The sequence below is a fragment of the Anoplopoma fimbria genome, chromosome 18, assembly GCF_027596085.1.
Source record: "Anoplopoma fimbria isolate UVic2021 breed Golden Eagle Sablefish chromosome 18, Afim_UVic_2022, whole genome shotgun sequence".
In the NCBI taxonomy this organism is placed as follows: domain Eukaryota; kingdom Metazoa; phylum Chordata; class Actinopteri; order Perciformes; family Anoplopomatidae; genus Anoplopoma; species Anoplopoma fimbria.
In genome coordinates, this window is record NC_072466.1 from 19,547,822 (window position 1) to 19,570,186 (window position 22,365).

At 43.2% G+C, this 22,365-nt stretch overlaps 1 protein-coding gene across 1 annotated transcript in view; it reads left to right on the top strand.

Annotated features, from left to right (window-relative positions):
- The first annotated feature begins 2,416 nt into the window (after positions 1-2,416).
- Positions 2,417-22,365, top strand: part of LOC129106751 (neurexin-3b-like) — a 270,033-nt gene continuing 250,084 nt past the window's right edge. The window contains 4 exon segments of the mRNA XM_054617965.1: positions 2,417-3,113; positions 7,918-7,935; positions 8,285-8,311; positions 10,147-10,158. Coding sequence (XP_054473940.1) covers positions 2,417-3,113; positions 7,918-7,935; positions 8,285-8,311; positions 10,147-10,158 — 754 coding nt within the window.

Here is a 22,365-nt window from a genome sequence, read left to right on the forward strand (position 1 = left end):
CTTTCGATTTTTTGAAATGCTTTTTTCAATTAGCGGAGAAAAAGAAAAGCTTCTGTTGACAATAGTTAGCCTAAAGTTACCCAAGGAACATTAGCCAAAAATAGCTTCTTAATATGCCGTTAGGACCCTCCAGAGTGGGATGTGCTAAAGGGCACCTGTCAGCAAAATATTTCACATTAGCCACATTTAGCTTAGCCCACAGGCTATCTTGCAGGCGGACATTTTGGGGATTAAGTAAGATACTTCAGGGTATGGATATTGATCTGACTTTCATCTAGTCAAATGTCAAGTCATTTCATTTTAGCCACCGTTGTAGACGACTGAGAGTGAACATGTTAGCATTGTTAGCATTCCCTCCTCATATCTATGCCTTTCTGGGACACTTGATGCCTCATTTAGGCAATACACACAAGAAGTCGTGTAAATTGAATAAAGGCCAGGGCCAATTTTCATAGGAGACTGGAGTCTCAGGTTTCATGGGCATATCAAGCTTTGCTTATTGACGGGACACACACAGCACACAGCACATCACTATAGGTGGTGTTTCAGATTGACACAGCTGCGTTCAGGGTTATTGTCACCATACAGAACCTTTTAACCTCTCTGCTGTCTCACCGAGTCACTCTTAAGACTAAGACAATGATCCAGCCGAGCAACCCGGTGTTGTCAGAGAGACACGCATACGCCTGCACAGGGACACACATGCGTGCACACACCGTGCATTAGCATAGGTATCAGTTACCAGAATTCAATAGCTTGCCTGCTGCAGCAAGATTAACTATTCAGAGCAGGTGGTTAAAGGCCCTATTGTGTTGCATGGTTCTGTGCTGCTGTCATGATTGGACAATGCATCTGTCCGGTGGGCAGCCCACTGCCAAAACAATTGCAAAGGCAAAGGGCTGGAAGAGTACACACACATATAAGGTTTCTCCATGTGAATTCTTTCTAGCTCTGCTGAGCAAATTTAAACAGAACGGAATGAGTGCAGGTGTAGCAAGCAAGGGCCACTGAATAATACCAGTGTCATCCCTGGAAGAAGAAAATTAAAAAACATGTCAGGGAAGGGATTCACATACGAAGTGGTTCCATCCGAACATCTTTCTGAATAGCTGTTTATGATTGTAATCCCCCAAAGACATGCAAATGAGAGAGAGAGAGTGGCGGTGGATAATTAGTTATATTTATCAGGATCCCAGCGGACCCTTACAGATAGCAGGCTAACATTGGAGGCTTAACACATGTTCTGGCTCACCTCAATGGATTTTAACTCATCACAGAATCAGCAACCATTCTAGTTTTTCTGCCAAAAAATCCGTGCCACCATTTGAGAATTTACTGTCAAACGAAGACTTTACTTCTCTGAGCGATTATTTGAGTTGTTCTTCAAATAAAATGGTTAATTAGTAGAAATGGAACCCTGAATAAAATGCTCGTAAACCTCCAATGGGTGTTATTAGTGGTTGCTTAGTTGTATCAATGGCCACATCGAGAGTCAAAAAGTAATTGAGTGGTGCTCTCAATTAGTGTTTGAGCTTTATGTGCCTCATAGTCATGATTTTGTTTATAAGCAAGGTTCCGCTGTATATTTCACTTTACTTGTTGGCACAAAAGCTTGCACTGCTTTCTCTTCTTTTTTGGATAACAAATAATTTGAACTGACTTAATTACACTAATATATGCTAATATAATGTAACAACACTACAAAATGCTGCCTAAAATCTACGTCAGAGTTGAATCAGAGCCTCTCTCGCAGTGACATTCAAAATGAAACATTACACTTTCAAAAATGATCTATTGGTTGTGGAGCTAATGTGTTGGATAGCATTAGATAACTTTTTTTAAATTTTATTTTATAAATTTGTATGTATTCAAATTGAATGAACCAAATAACTTACTTAGTTTGCAGGTGGCTCCTTTGTCATGCCAATTGACATTGACAAACATTGACTTTTGCTTAAAGTGATCTTTTTTTTTGTTCTGCAGTTCTGTCAAGGGTGTGTCCAAAGCTGAAGGCCAAACTATGGGGCATGGAAGTGGACCAACCATGAAGGTCATTTGCTTCAATCCAGGAAGTCGCCTGAAAGAAAAATCACAAGATGCAGCTCTGAATCACTGACAAAACACACTGTCACCTTCACCTTAGTCATTCGTCCACTTTGTGGGGAAATTGGATTTTTTTCAATATATCTCTGCTTAGACTTGGCTGCGAAGATTACATTCCGTCTATTATCAACATTAGATCTGCCAAAAACAAGAAACGGACATTGCATTCTGCTCTTGACTGTAAAATTATCTATGTGGAATATAACATTCAGCAGATAAATCCTGGAACACAGCCAGAACCAGATGTAATTATCACTCTAAGGATCTGTCCTGAACTCTATCCCTCTTCTGGTGCATCCTGTTATTCTCGACGATGAATCCCAACAGCCTACCTGCTCATGTCCTCTTGCTGCTGAGTACCATGCTGGGCCTGAGCGTAGGCTTGGAGTTTACTGGCTCTGAAGGTCAGTGGGCTCGCTACCTGCGCTGGGATGCCAGCTCCAAAAGTGACCTGACTTTTCAGTTCAAGACTTCAGAATCGGAGGGCCTGCTGCTCTACTTCGACGACGGCGGCTTTTGCGACTTTCTGCTTCTCACAGTATCCAAGGGTAAGCTGCAGCTTCGCGTCAGCATCGACTGTGCTGAGACCACCATCACCTCTGACAAGATGGTCAACGACAGCCGCTTGCACTTTGCCGCCATCAACAGGCACAATTTGCGGACTGGCTTGGCCGTGGATGACCAGACCAAGACCGAGGAAGTGCGGCCCCAGAGGCGGTTTATGAGGATCGTTAGTGACCTCTTCCTCGGAGGGCTCCCCGGGGACATCCGCACATCTACCATCACCCTGCCCTCTGTCCGTGAGCTACCACCATTCAAGGGAATTATCACAGAGCTCAGTTATGGGAGTAAGAAACCCACGCTCATCAATAGTCAGAAAGTACGCTTGGAGATGATGGGCCTTTGCACAGAGAACCCCTGTGAGAATGACGGGATCTGCTCACTGGCAGATGGAGAACCCTACTGTGACTGCTCCAAAACTGGATATGTAGGTCGATACTGCACTGAAGGTAAGAGGGCTGGCTCCAGAGCTTTCTGTGTCAAGCGCTGAATATTGATTAAAAAACAAATTTAACTGACCTAACAGTAAGTTCCCTGTCTGCCTCCAGTTATACAATAAACATCTTTTATAGTAGCCCCTCACCTTTGTTTTTTTGCACCAGATGTACATTATTAAAATCCATAATTTCTCATTGTAATCGGCCTTTAGGCCTCAGTGTTTTTTGCTACCCCATAAATCTCACTACAGAATGCTAAAGTTAGATTTAATTTCTTAACTTAATTTATGAAATGCCTTGAAAAATGTGCTATGATTGCAATGCAGCATTTTACACTACAGCGTAATTTGTGTACAGCACGGGCAGCTATACTCCCATGTGTTTGAAATATTTAATGTTTACACAAGACGTAGAATCCGTATATTTTGTGTGAGCTGTTGCTCTTGCAGCTTCTTTTGGAAAGTCTTCGCATTTCATGTGGGACTTAAATTGGAGGTGATGTGCTCAGCATTTCCTCTGCCTTCACAGTTATTACTTTTGATGAGGAAGAGCTGGATACGGTATTAGCTGATATGACTAAAATTACAACACTCAGTTCTCTTTTCTCCGTTTAATGTATTCAGCTCTTGCAAGGTGGCGCAGGGACCTGAAGGTACACACTATGTTTGGATGAGAGACAACTTCATCTATTTTTCCTCTGCTTCTGTGCCAAGGTCATCTCTTTTTGCGGGAGTGTAATAAGATGCAGCTCTTTTGACAATGTTCTCTTCTATCTCCACACCCAGATATAGGCATACTAAGTTGTTGTTTTTTTAGCTAATACTTATGTATACTCTCAAATGGCCAGTGATATAATACAGGACCCATTTTTATAAGTTGCCACTTCCTTACTTAGACCAGTAATCCAGAAAATACACAATTTCACCATAATCTTACATGCTTTACCCTTTTTTTGATGTGTATGGACTGTAAAAGATATCTTTGTGTGAACAGACCCATGTCAAATTTCCTCCACTGCTGACCCACTTCCTGCATGTCTAAATCACACTGACATGGCAAAGGAATGACTCCATTTTGCTGAAAATCCGGGGAATGCTCACTGAATCCTATGGCAAGCTATTTGAAACAATGTCGCACAGTTAATATGCTATAATTTGTCAACATCACAGCATGCATTTAGAAAAGCATTTTCAGATCTCTGTGCAGAGGTTGTGCTGTGTCTGGTTTTATAATATGTCCCATCAGTTGCTGCTCAAACAAAGCTGTTTGGAGCTTAAATCACAAGCTTTAGCCTGTGGCATTGTTCAGGACAGCACGCGATGTGCTGGTTGCAGAGCAGTCAAGCAGACTGACTGGACATGCCCCCCTTTCGCTTCATCCTATTTGCTCATTGCCGCCTACCAACAGTCGATGAAGAAAGGAGGAGGAGGAAGAAGAGGAGGTGGTCCATTTGTCTGAGACCTCACAGGGGAGCTATGACAACCTCTTGTTAAAAAAACAAGATCTTAAAAGTGCATATGACTTGTCCAAATAGCGTCAGCCCCAGGGCAAAGCAAGTGTGACCAGTGAATTCACCACAGACCTGTTGACGTCCAAGTTTTTCCTGGAGGTCGGGTGTCGGACAGGAAACAACCGTTGCTTACCTGCTCCATCTTTTTTTCTTCTCAAGAAATCAAATAGCGATGCAGGAAGGGTAGTCATGTTCGCTGAGTGCTGCTCTTTTCTGCCTCTCCATTAACCGATGTGGCTGATTGTTGTTGATTATGCCACATAGACGGGGAACCATAATTAGAAGGATAATGAGAGCAGATATTGCTAATTTGCCTGGAAAATGCCGCACAAACAGCACCGTCGACGGAAACTGTCTAATGGCAAACTAGGGCAGGATTTTTTTATTGTTATATCCACACGGCTACAAGTGTCATAATACTTGTTGTTCAAGCTACCCTTAGGCGCCTGATGTTTTCAGGAGATATTAAAAACGATCAAACTTTAACCATTTGGTTGCAGTTGGGTGAACAACTGCTAAGCACACCTGTCTTTGTCGGCATACTGTTGATTATGCAGCATATTAATGATCAATTAAAGCAATCTGTCAAACCTGTGAATATTTATATGTTACATGATTGGGTTGCATGGCCCAGGCCGTGCAGGTACGCATTCAGACACATTTGAAGGCGTGCACCCAAGCTCACAATGCAACGCTGCCCCGGAGCTGCTTGTTAAAACGGGCAGATGGCTGACTGACTGAGTAGACTGGGCCTTGGAAGCATTTTGCCAGCTGCATTCCTAATAGTAGCCTGCTAGCCCACTGGCCTAGAAGGGAAATAGTGGGCAGAATTAGCATGTGAGATGAGAAATGTTAAATAGGGATGTGGAAGAAGGATGTTTGTCCCCTTGTGCTTCCTGTAAGTCACTTTGGATAAAAGCGTCTGCTAAATGACTGTAATGTAATGTAATGTAATGTAAAACACATCCATATTTCTCACTGTCTGACCGTTTTTGTTGTGCATTTTTTGCATCATGGGATAGCTGGGTTAGCCTACAGCTGAAGCATCATTATTTCACCGCCGTGAAAATCATGATACAGTCCTGTCTATCTCTGATCTCCTCCGAACCGTCCAGCTCGGCTATCAGCTTAGCACCACAAACAGTTGGCCATAAAACACATGTTCAGTCTTTGCTCCCTTGTGGATCAGGACGATTCACTGTGACTAACTGTGTCAGGGCAATGAGCTGAAATTAGACACCACTCACCACTTGCTCTCCACACGTGTCGACTTTGTCAGTCTAATCCACCGCTGTAGCCTGGGCCCGTAGACGTGATTACTCTTAAGCTACTTCTTTCTGCGGAGTCATCTTTAATATAAACTTGATTCAGCTCCTGTCATTAGCTGTGCAAATATCAATATCTTTTAGGTAATGATCTGGATATTGTCCTTTCTGTTCGATTGAATTGAATGGGGTGACATTATGAAGTCTCTTGAATACCGTAGGGTTTTCCAGTTACAATGAGATATGCATAAGGTCAAGGTTATTAAGAGCTACACTAGATTTTTTAATGAATATGTAAAACGATCTCCTCTGCTGCAATCCCACATCCTGCATTTGTAATGAACAATTTAAGGCCCCGTTCGCTTCAAAAATATTCACTGGTTTGATGGAATGCTAGTAATTGAAGGCTAGGGCAAGCAAACTGTTAAGCAAGTGCTAAAATGGTGCCTTCAGGCTTAGCTTTGGGGATTAATAAACAGACATGGAAAAAAATGACAGTTACAATAATCTTACTATAAAAAGTAGGTCAGGGGGAAAAAAGGGAAAAAATGGTGCAGGGACTTGCCTGCTTCCAGTGCAGAGGGCATTTGTGTCTAGTGCCCAAGCTGAAAATGATGTTGGGATTTGAGTGGTGAAGCTGCTGGTAAAATAGAGCAGGGATTATGTTTGGACCACATGTCCTCAACAGCACATTGGCTTGTTCTGGGCGCTGTCGCATTGAGAGAAAGGGTTTTATCTGTACACAACACGCAAAAATGCACACACAGTATGTGCACTCTTATGAAGCACAAGCATTTGTATGATCAGTGAAAACATGCATGCTTGCTCATTCAAGCTCATATGTTCAGGGGTCCTGAATCCCTCAGTTCTTAAGAGCTGGAGCTGCGCTGCTGTCCATCAGCTGGCCACTGTCTCCCTTCCCCCCCCGCTTCCATGCTTTGTCCTTCCCTTTCCTCTCCCAATGTCATCCTTCTCATGTGGGAGGAGAAGTAGCAGCCATTTTGGACTCCCCAAAGGAGGCAGGAAAAAAACCTCACAGTATACAATATTTGTCTCTCCGCTCATCCTCTCGAATAATACTTATGACCTCTGTTGAGTTTGTTAAACGTAACATTTTACGAGGACTTGATGCTGTCAGAGACGTGACATTTATATCCAGGCCAGGCCGCTGTGTAGCCTGGGCCCACATCAAAGTACAACGCTAAGTCAAACCAATATTAGATATTGTGTATTAAAGCTGACACTTTATATGTTTCTGTTGTCTGTCTTGATTAAGATATCTTAAATTATTTCTTGAGACTAAAGAGGTATGATGCTGGATGAAAGCTCAACATATAATTACAGATACAACTGAGACTGAATCTGCAGAGTAATCTGTCATGTGGCCTAAATCAGACTGGCATGTTTGATACCCACAAAGTGTCACTCACGGGTGAGATCCTGGTGAGGAAGTTTCTTGCGAGGGATGAAGTTAAACGTGTGGCTTATGTGTTTGGCCATGCCATACTGTGGACTGCAGGAATCCCACAGTGAGCATTCCTCTGAGGAAACACAAGGGCTGTGTTGGATTTGGGTCAGCAGTTCCAACAAAGTTGGGTGGGTCAAAGGGGAGGAATGATATGGATCTGTGAAGGAGCATCCCAAGATCCACAAACCTCACAACACCATAAATCCTCATGGATTTATGTCTCTTTTCTATGTGTGTGAGGCCATTTGTGTGATACAAATTGCAGAATATTATGCCACCGTACCAATATTCGAAATGTGGAAGAGTTGTTTGCCAAAGGTGTAATGTCAATCTGATTCCCAGAGAGGATGGGACAGATGAAATGTCATGAGTTTCTTTCCACAGGGGTTTACATTGAAGTAGTGGTTTTGATGAGGCATGTCAAGGGACACCTATTTGATCCTTACATGGAGTGCAATGCTTATAAGAGTGTTATGTTTTGCATGTGTAGATCCACATGCAAAATGTGCTTTGAGTGTGTTGTTAATGCGGGACTTCTCTTTGCTTCTCTCTTTTCCTGTGCCAACTCCACAGCAGTCCAGAGAAAACCAGGTGAGTCCAAGAAGGAGTAGTCATAAATCAAGTTATAAAATGATGTAGCCTTGTCTTAAACATGTTTATGCATTCACAGAACCAGTAACCCAGTTATGTAATTCATTATTGACATTTATTCAGGAAACAACCTGCAGAGCAGCTATATATTTGCATACTGGGTTGCTCTCTTTATTAGTCATTTGTTTCAAAAGAAAGCTTTCAGATGCACTTGGGAAAGCTTTGCTTTTAGTGTGATAGCCATGGTTTGCCATCATACAAATCATGCATAATGACAATACAACTGTGGTATTGGTGTGCTGTTCTCAAAATTTCTCTGTCCCTCTTTGTTTGAATTTTTCTCCTCAAGGCCTCGCACACCTGAAGGCAGAGCAAGGTACTCTGTTCTTTATTCTTATAAAGCTCTGATGTTTGGTTTTCTTTGTTCACTCACCGCCTGGCTTGCTTTTGGGGCATCATTTTATGCTTTGTGCCTTCAGTACCTGTCCGTGTGCATTTGTGTGTTGCAATGCTCCCATTGTTGCTGCAGAGAAAGGGTGTGTGTGTCTGTTTGTGTGTGCTTGCGTGTTGGTGGGGAGGGGTGCATGGCAGCATGGCATGTTCCTCATCTCACCTTCGTCTGTCCGTCTCTCTCTACGCTTCCTTGTCTCCTCACCCTCCCTTTACCCAGGTTTCTGTGTATTACATAAATGTGTACTGTTCTCAGTTCCACAGCTTACATGCAGTGACACACTCCACTGTTCCTGCTTGACCTCTGCAGAGACAGGGGGAGGGAGGGGAGAGGATTAAAAGCAGGAGGGGGGATAAGGAAATCACTGGAATTAGGGGAGACAGCTTAGAGGAAGAAGAAGTGGGGAATGGGAGATAGAGAGGGAAAAACAGGAAAACAAGGATCAAAAAGTTACACGGTTAGCTGAAGTACATGAATAAGAATCAGCCTAGTCTCCTTGCAGTTATGTTCATATTGGACAAATCTGCAGTCCCGACATAGGAAGTAGTGTGGTTATAGATGAGGGAATTGTGTTAAGGTTGCTCTGGTTAATGGCCGTGTAGCCAGTCAAACTTTCACGCAAGAGTTTGCATCCCATCACTGTTTCAATGTAACATTATTAAGCATAGCCATTATATTTCTCTAATTTAAACCAAGTGTTATAAATGTACCCCTTCAACCTAGTTTATTTGACATTACCACGGTATTTTCTCCTTCCTATACGACACTGTAATCACCATGTGCCTATCTATTTTAAAGTTCATTCCTGACCTTGGAAACAGCAAGGGTTTTCATCACACCACATACTCTTCTTCAGCAGAAGCATTTCTCTATGTTGTCATGTAATTGTAGTTCATTCATATACAGTTAACCAAGTTAAATAAAAATGTACCTTTCTTTTTCAAGCATTATAAGGACTTCTTAGCTAAATATGCATACAAATTAAGATTCAAATGTCTTACTTCACCTTGGAAACTGCAGTGGACATACACTGTTAACTCATTTAGTAGTTTTCTCAAGAGCTATGATTCCAAAAATGTTTTCTTTGGATGTTGAAGATTACTGAGCGTAATCTGAGATTTTGCAGTATCGTCCAATATCAACGATCTTTCCTTGCCAAAAGGAACAGTGATCTTTTCAGATGTGAGCTGAGTTCTGGTTTGGTCACAGCAAGATTCATAACAGTGAAAGTTTGCCAAGAAATAGTTTCAATACACTCTCTAAGATCTCTGGATTTGCCTGCAAACATGAAGAAAGTCCCTGAGTTCAACTTTGAACTTGACTCAAATGTCTTGACAGTGCTGATCTTTGAGATAAGAGTCAAAAAAAGCTATAATATTAACTGTGTTTGAGCTTTCCTCTTCATTATAAACAAAACTAGCCACAACTATTGGAGACGACAGCTCAACCCTTAAGTAGCAGAACACTTCAATTCGCTTATTTTAAGATGAATGAATCTTGCTATGCCTCTTTTTGCTGTGAACTTCGACAAGATAAAAAAAATAGTGGGAAAAAACATGCTAAAATTGTGAAGAGTCAGTTGTGTGCTGTTTTTCTCCCATTTCTCCACCATTTGCATGATTGTCAACATTTTGCATGAAAGTATCAGCTGGCAGTGTACAGCTCACTGTAGACTAACAGAAACTTGTCCCCACTTTTTGCTGTCTTTCTCTGGTGCGCTGCTTGGGATGACACTCTTCCCTCCTCTCCAAAAACTGTAGGTAGAAACAAAGGTACAGCACTCCCTTTTTCCCAACTTTACTCTTATCTGCACCGAAAGAGACGTGTGTGTGTGTGTGTGTGTGTGTGTGTGTGTGTGTGTGTGAGAGAGTGAGAGAGAGTTTGCGCTTGTGCTGCCACTGGTTAATCATTCATTGTGTGTTCATTAAATGTGTGCATATGCTCGTCTGTTTGTTTGAGAGAGAAAGCGAAATTCAGGGGAATCGGATTCTTTCCAGCTAGCAAGAGCCCACATGTACTATTTCATGAAAGATGAAGCGATTGAGTTGAAAATACAAATTGTGTAAGCACTGATTGTAGACTACTGTAAGTGACACTTGATTAAAACCGTTTTAATATAAAATGATGAGAGTAAGCTCTATGATAGGTTAAGCAGTGACTTTGCAAATGGTAAATATTGATGAAAAACCGACGTGTGTGTACACATAGTAGCATTTGTGTGGGTGCATAAGTGCTTAATTGGATGTGACAGTTGTGTGTCTGTTGAAAAGTAGCTGATTGGTGAATTTGACCCGACATTTGGCTCCATCTGAATGAGGTCATAGCATTGGTCTCTGTATATTGAAATCGTTAGGAGAATAGCGTCATTATTTATTTATCAAAGCCATGTGATACACTGTGTAGCTGTGTGCGGTCATGCGCGTTATGTGTGTGTGTGTGTGTGTGTGTGCTTCCTTTGGCAAGCTAGAAAAAAACTGTGGATTATGATCACCCAGTTTGATTGATATCACTTTAATTGACTGAATTGTGACTGCAATGAGGCTACAATGGTATGCGTTTGAGTCGCCTGTGTTCACTAAATTGAACATGTAACTGCTCCTTTAGCCCCTTCCCCTTCGTTACTGTTGCCCCTGTCAAGCTTGTTGTCCTTGCACAACAGGTAACGTTACAATTACGACAGGGCAAATGAAAAAAATTGTCAGTTATGTTTATCAACAAGGAGTCGTTGGTTTAACTGTCTAAAATTACCACTGTTGTCTTGCAGATTGTATCAGCTCTAGCTAGCTAATTGAGCTAACGTTAACTGCTGAGTTGCTTGAAAAGCAGTATCTGGCAAAATTTTTACTGTTGACTCCTTTTTATCGAAGTCTTGTAACAGGGGTCTTTAATACGCACTTGATGGCTTTGTACATGATATGTAAAAAGACATCAGCCACCTCAGGTGATCCATGTAGCTTTTCATTTTATAATAAATGTGATGTCCTCCTTGACCTTGACAGTCACACTGGGTTAAAACTTTGGGTTACTCAACATAATCCCCGGTTCTTTGATAACAGAGTAAGGTGTTTCACTGTGGGAATCGCCTCGGCATGACCAACTATGGAAGTTCCAATTCAATTCAATTCAGTTTATTTTGTATAGCCCAGAATCACAAATTACAAATTTGCCTCAGAGGGCTTTACAATCTGTGCACATGCGACATCCTCTGTCCTTCCCTCACATCGGCACAGGAAAAACTCCCCTAAAAAACCCCTTTAACAGGGAGAAAAAAGGAAGAAACCTATGAGAGAACGACAGAGGAGGGATCCTTCTCCCAGGATGGACAGAATGCAATGACACCACGTCTGTCACTGGCAGACAGTCGAACTGTGAACTGTAAACCTCTACAGCTATAGGACAGAGATATGGCCTCCACTATCCAGTGGGACAGCCTCTGGCGGGACAATTGTTTGCCTTTGTGGGGATCGGCCCAGGACACAAACAGCTGACCCCTTTCCTGTATCCTGCCGATCTACTCACATACACATGCAGTGCTCGCACCGGGCATAATGTGTTAAGCCTTTGCTCCTCTGAGGAGGAGAATCGAGGTGGGTGGAAAGCTGAAAGCTCCACTGTGGGACATCTGTAGGATGACTCCACCACCTTAGGCACCAAGGCCGGGTTGGGCCGCAAACAGACCTTGGCGAGCCCTGGAGCAAACTGCAAGCAGGAAGGGCGAATGGATAAAGCATGTAAGTCACTCACACGCTTTGCTGTGGTTATAGCTAAGAGCAACACAGTTTTAAGTAAAATAAACTTCATCCCCACCGCCTCTATAGGCTCAAATTGGTGATGAGAGAGGGCCTCCAACACAACCAACAGATCCCACAGAGGAACCAGGGGCCTGGAAACGGGTAGCTTACGGTGTGCACCCTTCATGAAATTATAGGCTAAAGGATGCTGCCCAACAGGCTTCTCCCCAAAGCCTAAATGACAGGCTGAGATAGCCGCTAAATAAACTTTATGTAAAAAACGCATCTTCTAGTTCTTGTAAGAAACACAGCAGGTCAACCACTTAACACTGAAAAGGAATAGTGTGCCTCAGCTCGCACCACTCCTCGAAAAGCCGCCACTTACCACTGTAAAGAGAACAAGTGGAGGAGCCCCTTGCAATCTGAATAGTGTCAATGACTCGTGCAGGCAGGCCTGCTGAGTTCAGGTTCCACCTCTCACAGGCCAAGCCAGAGCGCTATCCGGTCTTGGTGAGAAGGCCACAGCATATGGGAAAAGGCCACAGCTTGCCCGCTAGAAGCTGTATTATTTCTGCTACCCAATGCTTGGACGGCCACCACGGCACTATCAAGATTAGGAACAGGCCCTGTTCTGTCACCCTGTCTAGAGTTGGGGAGATCAGGCTGAGAGGGGGAATGCATAGATCAGCAAGTTTTGGCCAGAAGTGTGCCAGCGCATCCACCCCCAGGGGTGCATTTACGTCCGACAGGGAGAAAAACAGCGGACAGTGAGCGTTTTCTTGCGAGGCGAAGTGATCTACGTCTGCCTGGCCGTATTTCTGCCAAACCTGCTCCACGACCTGCGGGTAGAGAGTCCACTCCCCGTACAGAGGGGTTCCTAGGGACAGAAGATCTGCACCCCTGTTCAAAACGCCCGGAACAGTTGCTCGAAAGGACAGGAGCCTGGTGCTGCTCCACGTGATTATCTTTGGGGCCGACCTGTGCAACTGCATTAAGCGTGTGCCGCCTTGGCAGTTGAGGTAAGCTACCACAGTGGTGTTGTCTGTTTTACGAGGACGTGGCGTCCTTGGAGAAATTTCTGAATATATTTAGTGCAAAAAACACGAGAGTCTGAGCTAGCCTCAGGCTCCAGGTGCCATTCATTGCTCTGCCCAACATGGTCGCTCCCCACCCTGATAGGGACGCATCCGTTGTCAAGGTTACTCTGGATGACACTGCATCTAGCGGTATACCGTAATACCACGCACGCTGGTGGTAAATTTCACTCTGTGGCTGAGATGACGGCATTGACACAGCCGCAAAGCTGCGACCCAGCGCTGGAAATCCCTCATCCGTAGGAGCCCCAAATGTACAACGGATATCACTGACGCCATTATGCAGAGCAGACGAAGGCATAGTCTGAACGACACGGCTTTCCCCAACCGAAAGATAAAATAAGATAAAATAATCCTTTATTAGTCCCACAGCGGGGACATTTACAGGATTACAGCAGCAGAGAGGATAGTGCAAACAAGAGACATAGTAAAAAAACAGGTATTTTAAATAAGTAAATAAGTAATAACACAGAAAGAGAGAGAGAGACATTGAGTGAGAGACGCTACTCTCGCCTCCAACAGCGTGCCTCGATAAGAGAGGGAGTTTATGTTGAGACCCAAGTATTCTGTACATTCTTATCAACTCTTTGTCCAGTTTATATTGAACCCAAGATCCGTGAGATGATTTATCATCCTTGCGGAATCTCTGACTGCCTGCTCCTGTGAGTGGTAGCATATCAGATAGTGGTCTATCTACGAGAATATTCTGATGCTGCTGTTCCTTAACGGAGACAGAGTTGCCTCCACACACTTGCTCAACACCCTCGGGGCTAATGACAGCCCGAACGGGATGGCTTGGTACGCGTAGGCTCTGCCCTGATAAGCAAACCTAAGAAACTTTCGGTGTGCGGGATAAATGGCAATGTGAAAATAAGCATCCAAGAGATCGATTGTTACAAACCAATCACCGGGACGATTCAAACGACAGAGCACTCTGTGTGTTAACATCCTGAACCTGTATTTGCGTAGGTGTCTGTTTAACACACGGAGGTCTAAAATGGGGCGGAGGGATGAACTCCCTTCTTTGTGATGAACTCCCTTCTTCGGGATGAGGAAGTTATGGGAGTAAAAACCTTGCTGAGCTTCCTCGCTCGGGTCAGCTCTGATCACTTGTTTGTTTAGCAGGGATGCTATTTCGTCCTCCAGGACTTGTGCTGAATCCCCCTTGGCCAATGAAACTAGGTTTCATAGGGAACTGTAGTACCCCTTAGAAATGTGGACACTGGACCCTCACTGCTGCGGCTGTAGCAGCAAAGCCAGCGCTGGCTGCTTACCCCACAGCCCTCACTGGCTGCTTACCGCGCAGCCCTCACCAGCCTGCAGGGTAAGCAGAGGTCAAAAGCTTCACCTTCTTGTTTCCTGAGGGTGCTGGTCCCCCTCATTTTTTCAAGAGCTGAAATGAAAAGACCTTTGGCTGGGTCATATGCTGCATCCATAACCTCTGCCTTCTGAGCATCACTTAGACCTGAGAGATTTAACCACAGGGGCCTGTCACCTGAGACTGCAAGGCACATTACACGACCGCAGCCTTGCACTGCACCCTGTGAAGTAGTAGGAGTTCGTTAACCACACAAATCTCATCCCATAGGGCCCATGCAAGTTATGCACATTGGATGAGGGTCCCTGCCCGAGATGGACACCGCTCATGATGCAGGGCACAGATGGGATGCAGCCTCGTTGGCCTTCCGTTCCAACCCTTTGTCGGGGGTAGCAGCCAAAGACATGGCGACTGGAAAGGAAGGGAATATATAAACAATTAGTTACACTAGGCGTGCTGCCATGGTTTGTTGGTAAATGGCGCTAGCAAACGGGGATTAGCCGGCCTAACAGCGTACTGTAAGAGTTAGCTCGACGTAACACATTAGCTGAACTCGTGGTACTCGGTTCCACTAACAAACTAATGCTAACCGAAACCTGGTAGGCTCGTCTTAACATGTTAGCCACATTATAGTTGGTCACGCCGAGGCGATTCCCATAGTGAAACACCGAATGACGTAGGTAAAATAACTGTAGGTTGTAAAATAGTTATTCGTTATATATACAACTTTTCTTTTTTTTTTACTTTTGTAATGCAAAAAAACCCGACAGCACACTCCAAACTGTTTAGATCTTACGTCAGTCTGATGCACATTGCCTCTTCATGTAAAGAAATCCAAAGCTTGGCAGGTCTGCTTAATTACGCTTGCTAAGCTATGATTGGACAATCGCTGCTCTGGGAAAGATCAAGGGGATCATCTTTCTTGATGATATCATGTAAAGGACAATTTCGTATTTTGTTACTTCTGACTAAAATGTGAGGTGCCTGTCTGCACTATTCTGAACAGACCCTGCACTGTATTCTCTCTGTGGATTGGGTGGAAATTCCCTTACAATTGCATCAGTATATTAGGTAGTGGCCGATCAGTGTGTGGGGAACGGTCCCACAGTGATTCAGTTGTTAGCACTGTTGCATATCAGAAGAAGAAGGACCTAGGTTTGATGCACGGCTCTGGCCCTTTCCATGTGGATTCCCAGGGGTTTTCCTCTGGGTGTTCCAGTTTCATCCAATTGCCTAAAGACATGCAAGTCAGATGGACGAAGGACTGGGGACTGGGGACAAGTGCAAGTGTGAATGATTTCCTCTATGTAACCCTGCAGTGATCCTTGGATAGGCTCCAGACATTTTTGTCCCGGGAACAAATAATTATGTTTAGAAAGACGATTCTGGAACACATACATGTAACCAAGGCAACGTTTATGTTACATAACTTAAGACATGACTTTATTGAGAAATACTAGGATCATGATTTAAAATGAGAATGTGCCTTACTGCAGGTCCTTGTGCTATTAGATACATATCTCTGCAGTTGTGTGTGTATGTACTGTAAATGGCAGTGTGCCCAGAGGTCAAAGTAAGTGGTAGGTTGGGGAGAACAGACTAGAGACTAGACTCGAGAGGAGTGACATGAGAGAGTGGGGGAGGGGGCTGACGGCAAAGAGGGAAAGAGGGAAAGAAAGACGGAAGGAAAAGGATGGAGTGCTGAAGATGTAGGGGCCAGGGGAGCGTGTCAGTGTTGCTAGGCCATGGAGCACCTTGTCTTCCCTGTACTCAAATCTAGGCCTGATGCCGCATGAACCCCAAGCCATCTATCAAGAAAGTTTAGTCCCTTGCAATCAGCCAGGCCCCGATTGTTCTTGGCTCAGAGATGCAACTTATCTTGATACATAGCTTTGACAATATAGCAAACTTTTTATAAGCCATGGCAGTGGACCGATGCCTGTACTTTAGTTAGCAACTTGCTGCACATCAACCTGCAGATGTGTACAGTATATTCAAGTCTACTCTCAGAGGTTTTTGAGATCACATTTGCTCATCTGGTTGCAAAGTGAATGATCTCATTCACTGAATTTATTCTGTGCTTTGGGAAAGAATAATACTATAGGCTATGAGGCAGTCTTTATTCGAAATAAATGTAGTGAGCCCATGTACCAATCATTAACCCCAGTTACAGCTGACATTTCCAAATGAGATCATCTGTGTCTTCAAGATAGTGAGATGTGAACATGAAAGCTTACGTTTACACTTGTTAATTATTTGACTTGTTAGTTTCATTATGTGGAGGTGTCGACCTTGTTATGACGAGACTGGTGGACCTGAATGCAGCACAGAGAGATGGGGAGGCAGAGAGTAGGGGTAAGGGGTTTACTGTTCTTAGCAGGGCATGCGTTGCAGGAAGGACTAGGGGATCAGGTGGGGCGAAGCCAGGGAGCCAGGACAGGAGCTGGAGACGAGCAGGGAACAGGGCTGGAGACAAAGGCAGGTTCAGGCAGGGGAAAGCTGAGGGAACAGGAAAACAGGAATTAAGCAACAGGGTAACCGATAATATACCAAATAGACTGGAGAGCTAGAGCGACACTAACTGATTAACAGAGTCTACGATCTGGCGGTGTGGAGGAGTCCGGACCGGGCTTTTAAGGGCAGGCTGATTGAGATGGAGGACAGCTGGTGGCCTGGCTCCTGTACACCTGTCTCCACTCCTGCAATCAAACAAACACCAACACACACAGGGAAAGGGGGAGTGGCTGCAGGCTAAGCAGAGGTAGAGGTAGAGGCCATGACAGACCTGCTCCCAAAGCACTGATCAAAACCTATTCCTTAGCATGTTTTCTGCTAACAGAGGATAAACAATAGAGTGAAACACACTCTGACCATGGTCTCCTGTTAATGAAGGCCCATATTGCGCTCACTCACCCTGAATGTCTTTTTTTCCTCCCCCATGTCTAATCAATGATGTGCTTTTAGAGAACACCTGGATGCTGTTCATCAGGTTATTACGATTAAGCCCTGGGTCAGAGATGAGACTCTTACATAAAGCCTGAAGGTCTTGCTGCCAGCATTACCTAATGGCTTTCCTCTAAACACTTACACAACTATTATATGCCTGAACAAAGCTCAATAACGCTGCAAATCGTACTTGAATCTACACACACAATAGAGAGAGACAAAGTATTGGTTCCACATTGCAATATTGCAAATCAAAGTTAACATAAAACCTTGTTGACATGCTCTAATCGAGTCAGAAGACAATGAAATGAAGGAACAACACTGTTCCTGTAAAGAAGGTATTCGTTACTAACTGTTACAATCATTTAAAATACTAAAGCAGCATGTGTGTACATTCAGTATAGCTTCAGTAGCTATCTTAGCGTAGTGCTAATGCTAGTTAATGATGTGCTAACGTACTCTGCTAATATTAGCTCAACATAGAAACGTTACTTTTTCTAAATGTGTATCCCCTTCCAACCTCTCCAAGTTACGTGTATCACTATAACCCAACGTCTAACAATGGCAAGCTCCAGATCCACTAAACCAGCCTGATGTGCAGGATGCTTCCTTCATGCTGCACTCTCTTCCTGTACTCTGGTTGAGATAGAATGGTAGCTCATTCTATAATGAAACTGTTGGACTCCAGGGTGGACAGAGAAAGAGCACTTCCATAGTTGCTTTGGACATAACTTGGCACGAGGGGCGAGTGCGCTTTACAGAGCAGTAAGAGTGAGAGGGAGGGGAGGAGGGAGTGAAGACCTCTTCCTGAGTCTAATCCCCCTGCATGAAGGCTTAGGACTGAGAATTTACTCTCCACGTCTGGAGTCACTCTCCCTAATTATCCCCTCAAAGTGCACAACAAAATAGTTTTTCTTTCTCCCTCTGTCACACACTCTGTTTTTCTCTCTCTCACTTGGATATATACAGCGAGTAAAATAAGTATTGAACACGTCACCATTTTTCTCAGTAAATATATTTCTAAAGGTGCTATTGACATGACATTTTCACCAGATGTCGGTAACAACCCAAGTAATCCATACATACAAAGAAAACCAAACAAATAAATTCAGAAATTAAGTTATGTGTAATAAAATGGAATGACACAGGGAAAAAGTATTGAACACATGAAGAAAGGGAGGTGCAAAAAGGCGTGGAAAGCCAAGACACCAGCTGAAATCTATCAGTAATTAGAAAGCAATCCTGCCCCTTGTCAGTGCAAATTAATATCAGCTGGTTCAGTCCCAACTGATGGCCTATAAAAAGGTGTCTCATTACCAAGGTGTCACACAAGAAACATCTCATGATGGGTAAAAGTAAAGAGCTCTCTCAACACCTTTGCAACCTTCTTGTTGCAAAACATATTGATGGCATTAGTTACAGAAGGACTTCTAAACTTCTGAATGTTCCGGTGAGCACTGTTGGGGCCATAATCCGGAAGTGGAAAGAACATAATTTCACCATAAACCAGCCACGACCAGGTGCTCCTCGCAAGATTTCTGACAGCGGAGTGAAAAGAATTATCAGAAGAGTTGTCCAAGAGCCAAGGACCACTTGTGGAGAGCTTCAGAAAGACCTGGAATTAGCAGGTACAATTGTTTCAAAGAAAACAATAAGTACATAGTTCATAGAAGAGGCCCACGGAACCTTCAAGATTTGAAGACTGTGTGGAAGAATGGGCCAAAATCACACCTGACCAATGCATGCGACTAGTTTCTCCATACAGGAGGCGTCTTGAAGCTGTCATTACCAACAAAGGCTTTTGTACGAAGTATTAAATACATTTCAGTAAGCGCGTTCAATACTTTTTCCCTGTGTCATTCCATTTTATTACACATAACTTAATTTCTGAACTTATTTGTTTGGTTTTCTTTGTATGTATGGATTACTTGGGTTGTTACCGACATCTGGTGAAAATGTCATGTCAATAGCACCTTTAGAAATATATTTACTGAGAAAAATGGTGACGTGTTCAATACTTATTTTACCCGCTGTATATACATATATTCACTCCTTGACTGTCACCCTTCCCCTGACTCCATCTCTCTGAGTTCCCCTTCCTGCCTTTGTACCACCCTATTCTTCTCTGACTGCCTCAGTATTCCAGTTAGCCTATCTCACTTTCCCCTCCTCCTCTTCTTCCTCCTCCTCCTCTTCCTCCTCCTCGTTTCTCTGCAGTTCAAAGTGCTTTGGTCATCATGAGCTTCACATCACAGTCAGGCTCAAGATGGGAGTGCTATGCTGGTGCTTACTGCCTGTCCACAGATGCTGCTAGGCTTCAGTGGGATTAAGGCACAGCTCTGTCCATCCTCCTCAGATCTTCTTGGTTAGTTCACTGGACATTGCCAGTATACTGTTTAGATATTGGAATGCCTTTATAACAGCACCCAGTGTGTTTACACAGTAGATTCAGGCAATATTCTACAAACATACTTCCTCTCGACCATAGTGGTTGCTCATTTATATACAAATAAGTTTTTTTGGTAAGAAAAATATTTGCATAGTGTTGATAGTGCGTTACACAGCATGGCATTACACAGTTTCACGTCATTCGATATGCCGATCAGGGTAGCAAGAGTGATTAAACTGCAGTCTTTCTGGAGAGGGGTTGTGTCAAATCTTGCAAATTGGCCAGTGGATTATACAGCCCTGCCAGTGTGTATCTCTCTTTGGTAACTCATTCACTAATTTGAGATATTTAGATTAATTTGAGGAAAGTGTTTTGTTGTTGTACACATGATTGAACAAAAAATCCATTACAGGTTACAGATATTTATTTGGATAATTTATGTGTACATTGGAGTCTGATTAAAGGGCGCTAGGAGTACTACTCCAAATGTAAAATAAATTTGTGGCTCCTAAAGGGAGTTCATCAAAATTGAATCTGCTTTGGTTGGGTTGCATTGTGGGCAATGTAGAGGACGTTTTTGAGCAAGAAAAATAATGCATTGAATTAAAAAAAACTACATATCTAGTTCTCCTGCAATTTTGATCCTTTAAAAAAAAAGAAAACAACTGTCCATTGCAAGTCAGACAATGTTTTAGTGTAATGTATTGTAAGTGCAATGTTAAATGGGTGCAGTATTCCTTTAAAGGTACCATGTAGAATTTTTTGTGAATAAAGATTATTGTTATATTTACATTTAATGTTCTTCCCTTAAAATGCATTGTGTGTGTTGTTAAGCCCTCAATTCCATATCGAATTTATTTCCTTCATTAGAAATCATAAGCAAAGCTAAACCCGGATTTGTTCATATTCATGTTTGCTAGCTTACAGACGCCTTCCTTACTTTTGATGATGCATTTCTAAGTTTCTTGGCATGTTACCACAGCTAACTGTCAATTAGTGGAAAGTGGGAAAGTGTCAGCAGGAATGTGTATTGCGTTGCCGAAATATTCATGTGCGTGCATAACATGCAAACACGGGTGCTCTCAGTAACTGTTGCTCCATTGCAATGCTACTGATCTCTTCTTTCCAAGTTTCACTTTTCACAAAATCAAAGGACCATCTCCTTTTTTCTAAATGACCTAACCCTACTTTCTTTACTGACCCATGATTGCATGTTGCAAAAAGAGGCATTTGTCTGTCCTTGTCCTTTTGTAATGCATGAGATAGAAACAGGGACTGTGTGTCATCAGAGGTGTGGTTTGTTGTCTCCGTGCGGTGTCATGAGGGCAATGAAAAAGAGTTTTCCTCTTATGCCTCAGACGTTGGATTCAGAGCACCAGCTGTCACTTGCTGGCCTTGGCACACGTAGCTTGTGCTGTTGATAAACGGCTATTATTGGCCAGACGCTCCCCCTGAAATTGGGTTTAGGTTTGCCTCTCCTCATTACTCAGTCTGAAACTACACCACTATCCCCGAGGTGGATTTCAAAGTTGCTCAAAATTGAGGGCATTGGTCAAATTGATTTCAGCACTGACCGGCTGCTACTCAAGCAGTCAGAAAATATGAGCTGTAAATATCTCAAAATACGAGATAATTGGTGAATGTGGCAAGTTTTCCTACAAGACACTTAAGAACCAATCAGTTCATATGTGTGCTTTTTGCATGAGGCCCATTTTTCCGGAAGATGCTGATTGGCTGGAGTACATTTTTTTTTCTATGGCTGCCAGGGGCTAAATGGTTCAGAATTGTGCCTGAAAAGTGGAGGTAACAAGCCATTCTGTTTGTGGTTCAAAGCTGTATTATTGAGGAATGAAGTAGATTTTAAATTGGTTTCATTACATTTGTTACTCTCTGGCTCTGGCTCTGGCTCTGAAGGAGGTATTGATTGTCTCTCCTTTTCTAATTTCCTTTACATGTTTTCCCTGGTTTCTCTGCTTCGATCTATGTTCTGTTTCTTTGCTGTGTCATTTCCTTCACTTCTGTTTTCACACTCTTGTTCCTTTCTGTTATTTTGATTTTAGTTTTTCATTTGCATTACACCGTTCTCTGTCCTGTTATGTTCTGCTCTTTCTTGTCCCCTTTCTTTGAGCCATTGCCTGCATCTCTGGTTCCCCCGACAACGGGCAAAACATTGGCAGCTACAATGCACAATTCTTACACCAACTCACCTGCTTTCCCTCCTTCAATCTCCCTTGGCCTTGTGCTCTATTTACTCCTCTCCCTCTGTTCTCTCTCTCTGCTGATGACCTCTGGGATCAACCAAGCAAAACTGATTCCCACTTTTTCACGGATCATGAGTGCGTGGTTACGCAACAGGGAGAGGGAGAGGGAGAGAGAGCATGTGAATATGTAACTGACATATTTGTCCATCTTTATTTGCATTGTTGCTAATCACCAAAAGAATATTGCACTCGGTTAAGACACTTCCCCACCAAAATATTTAATGTTTGCATTAAATATTT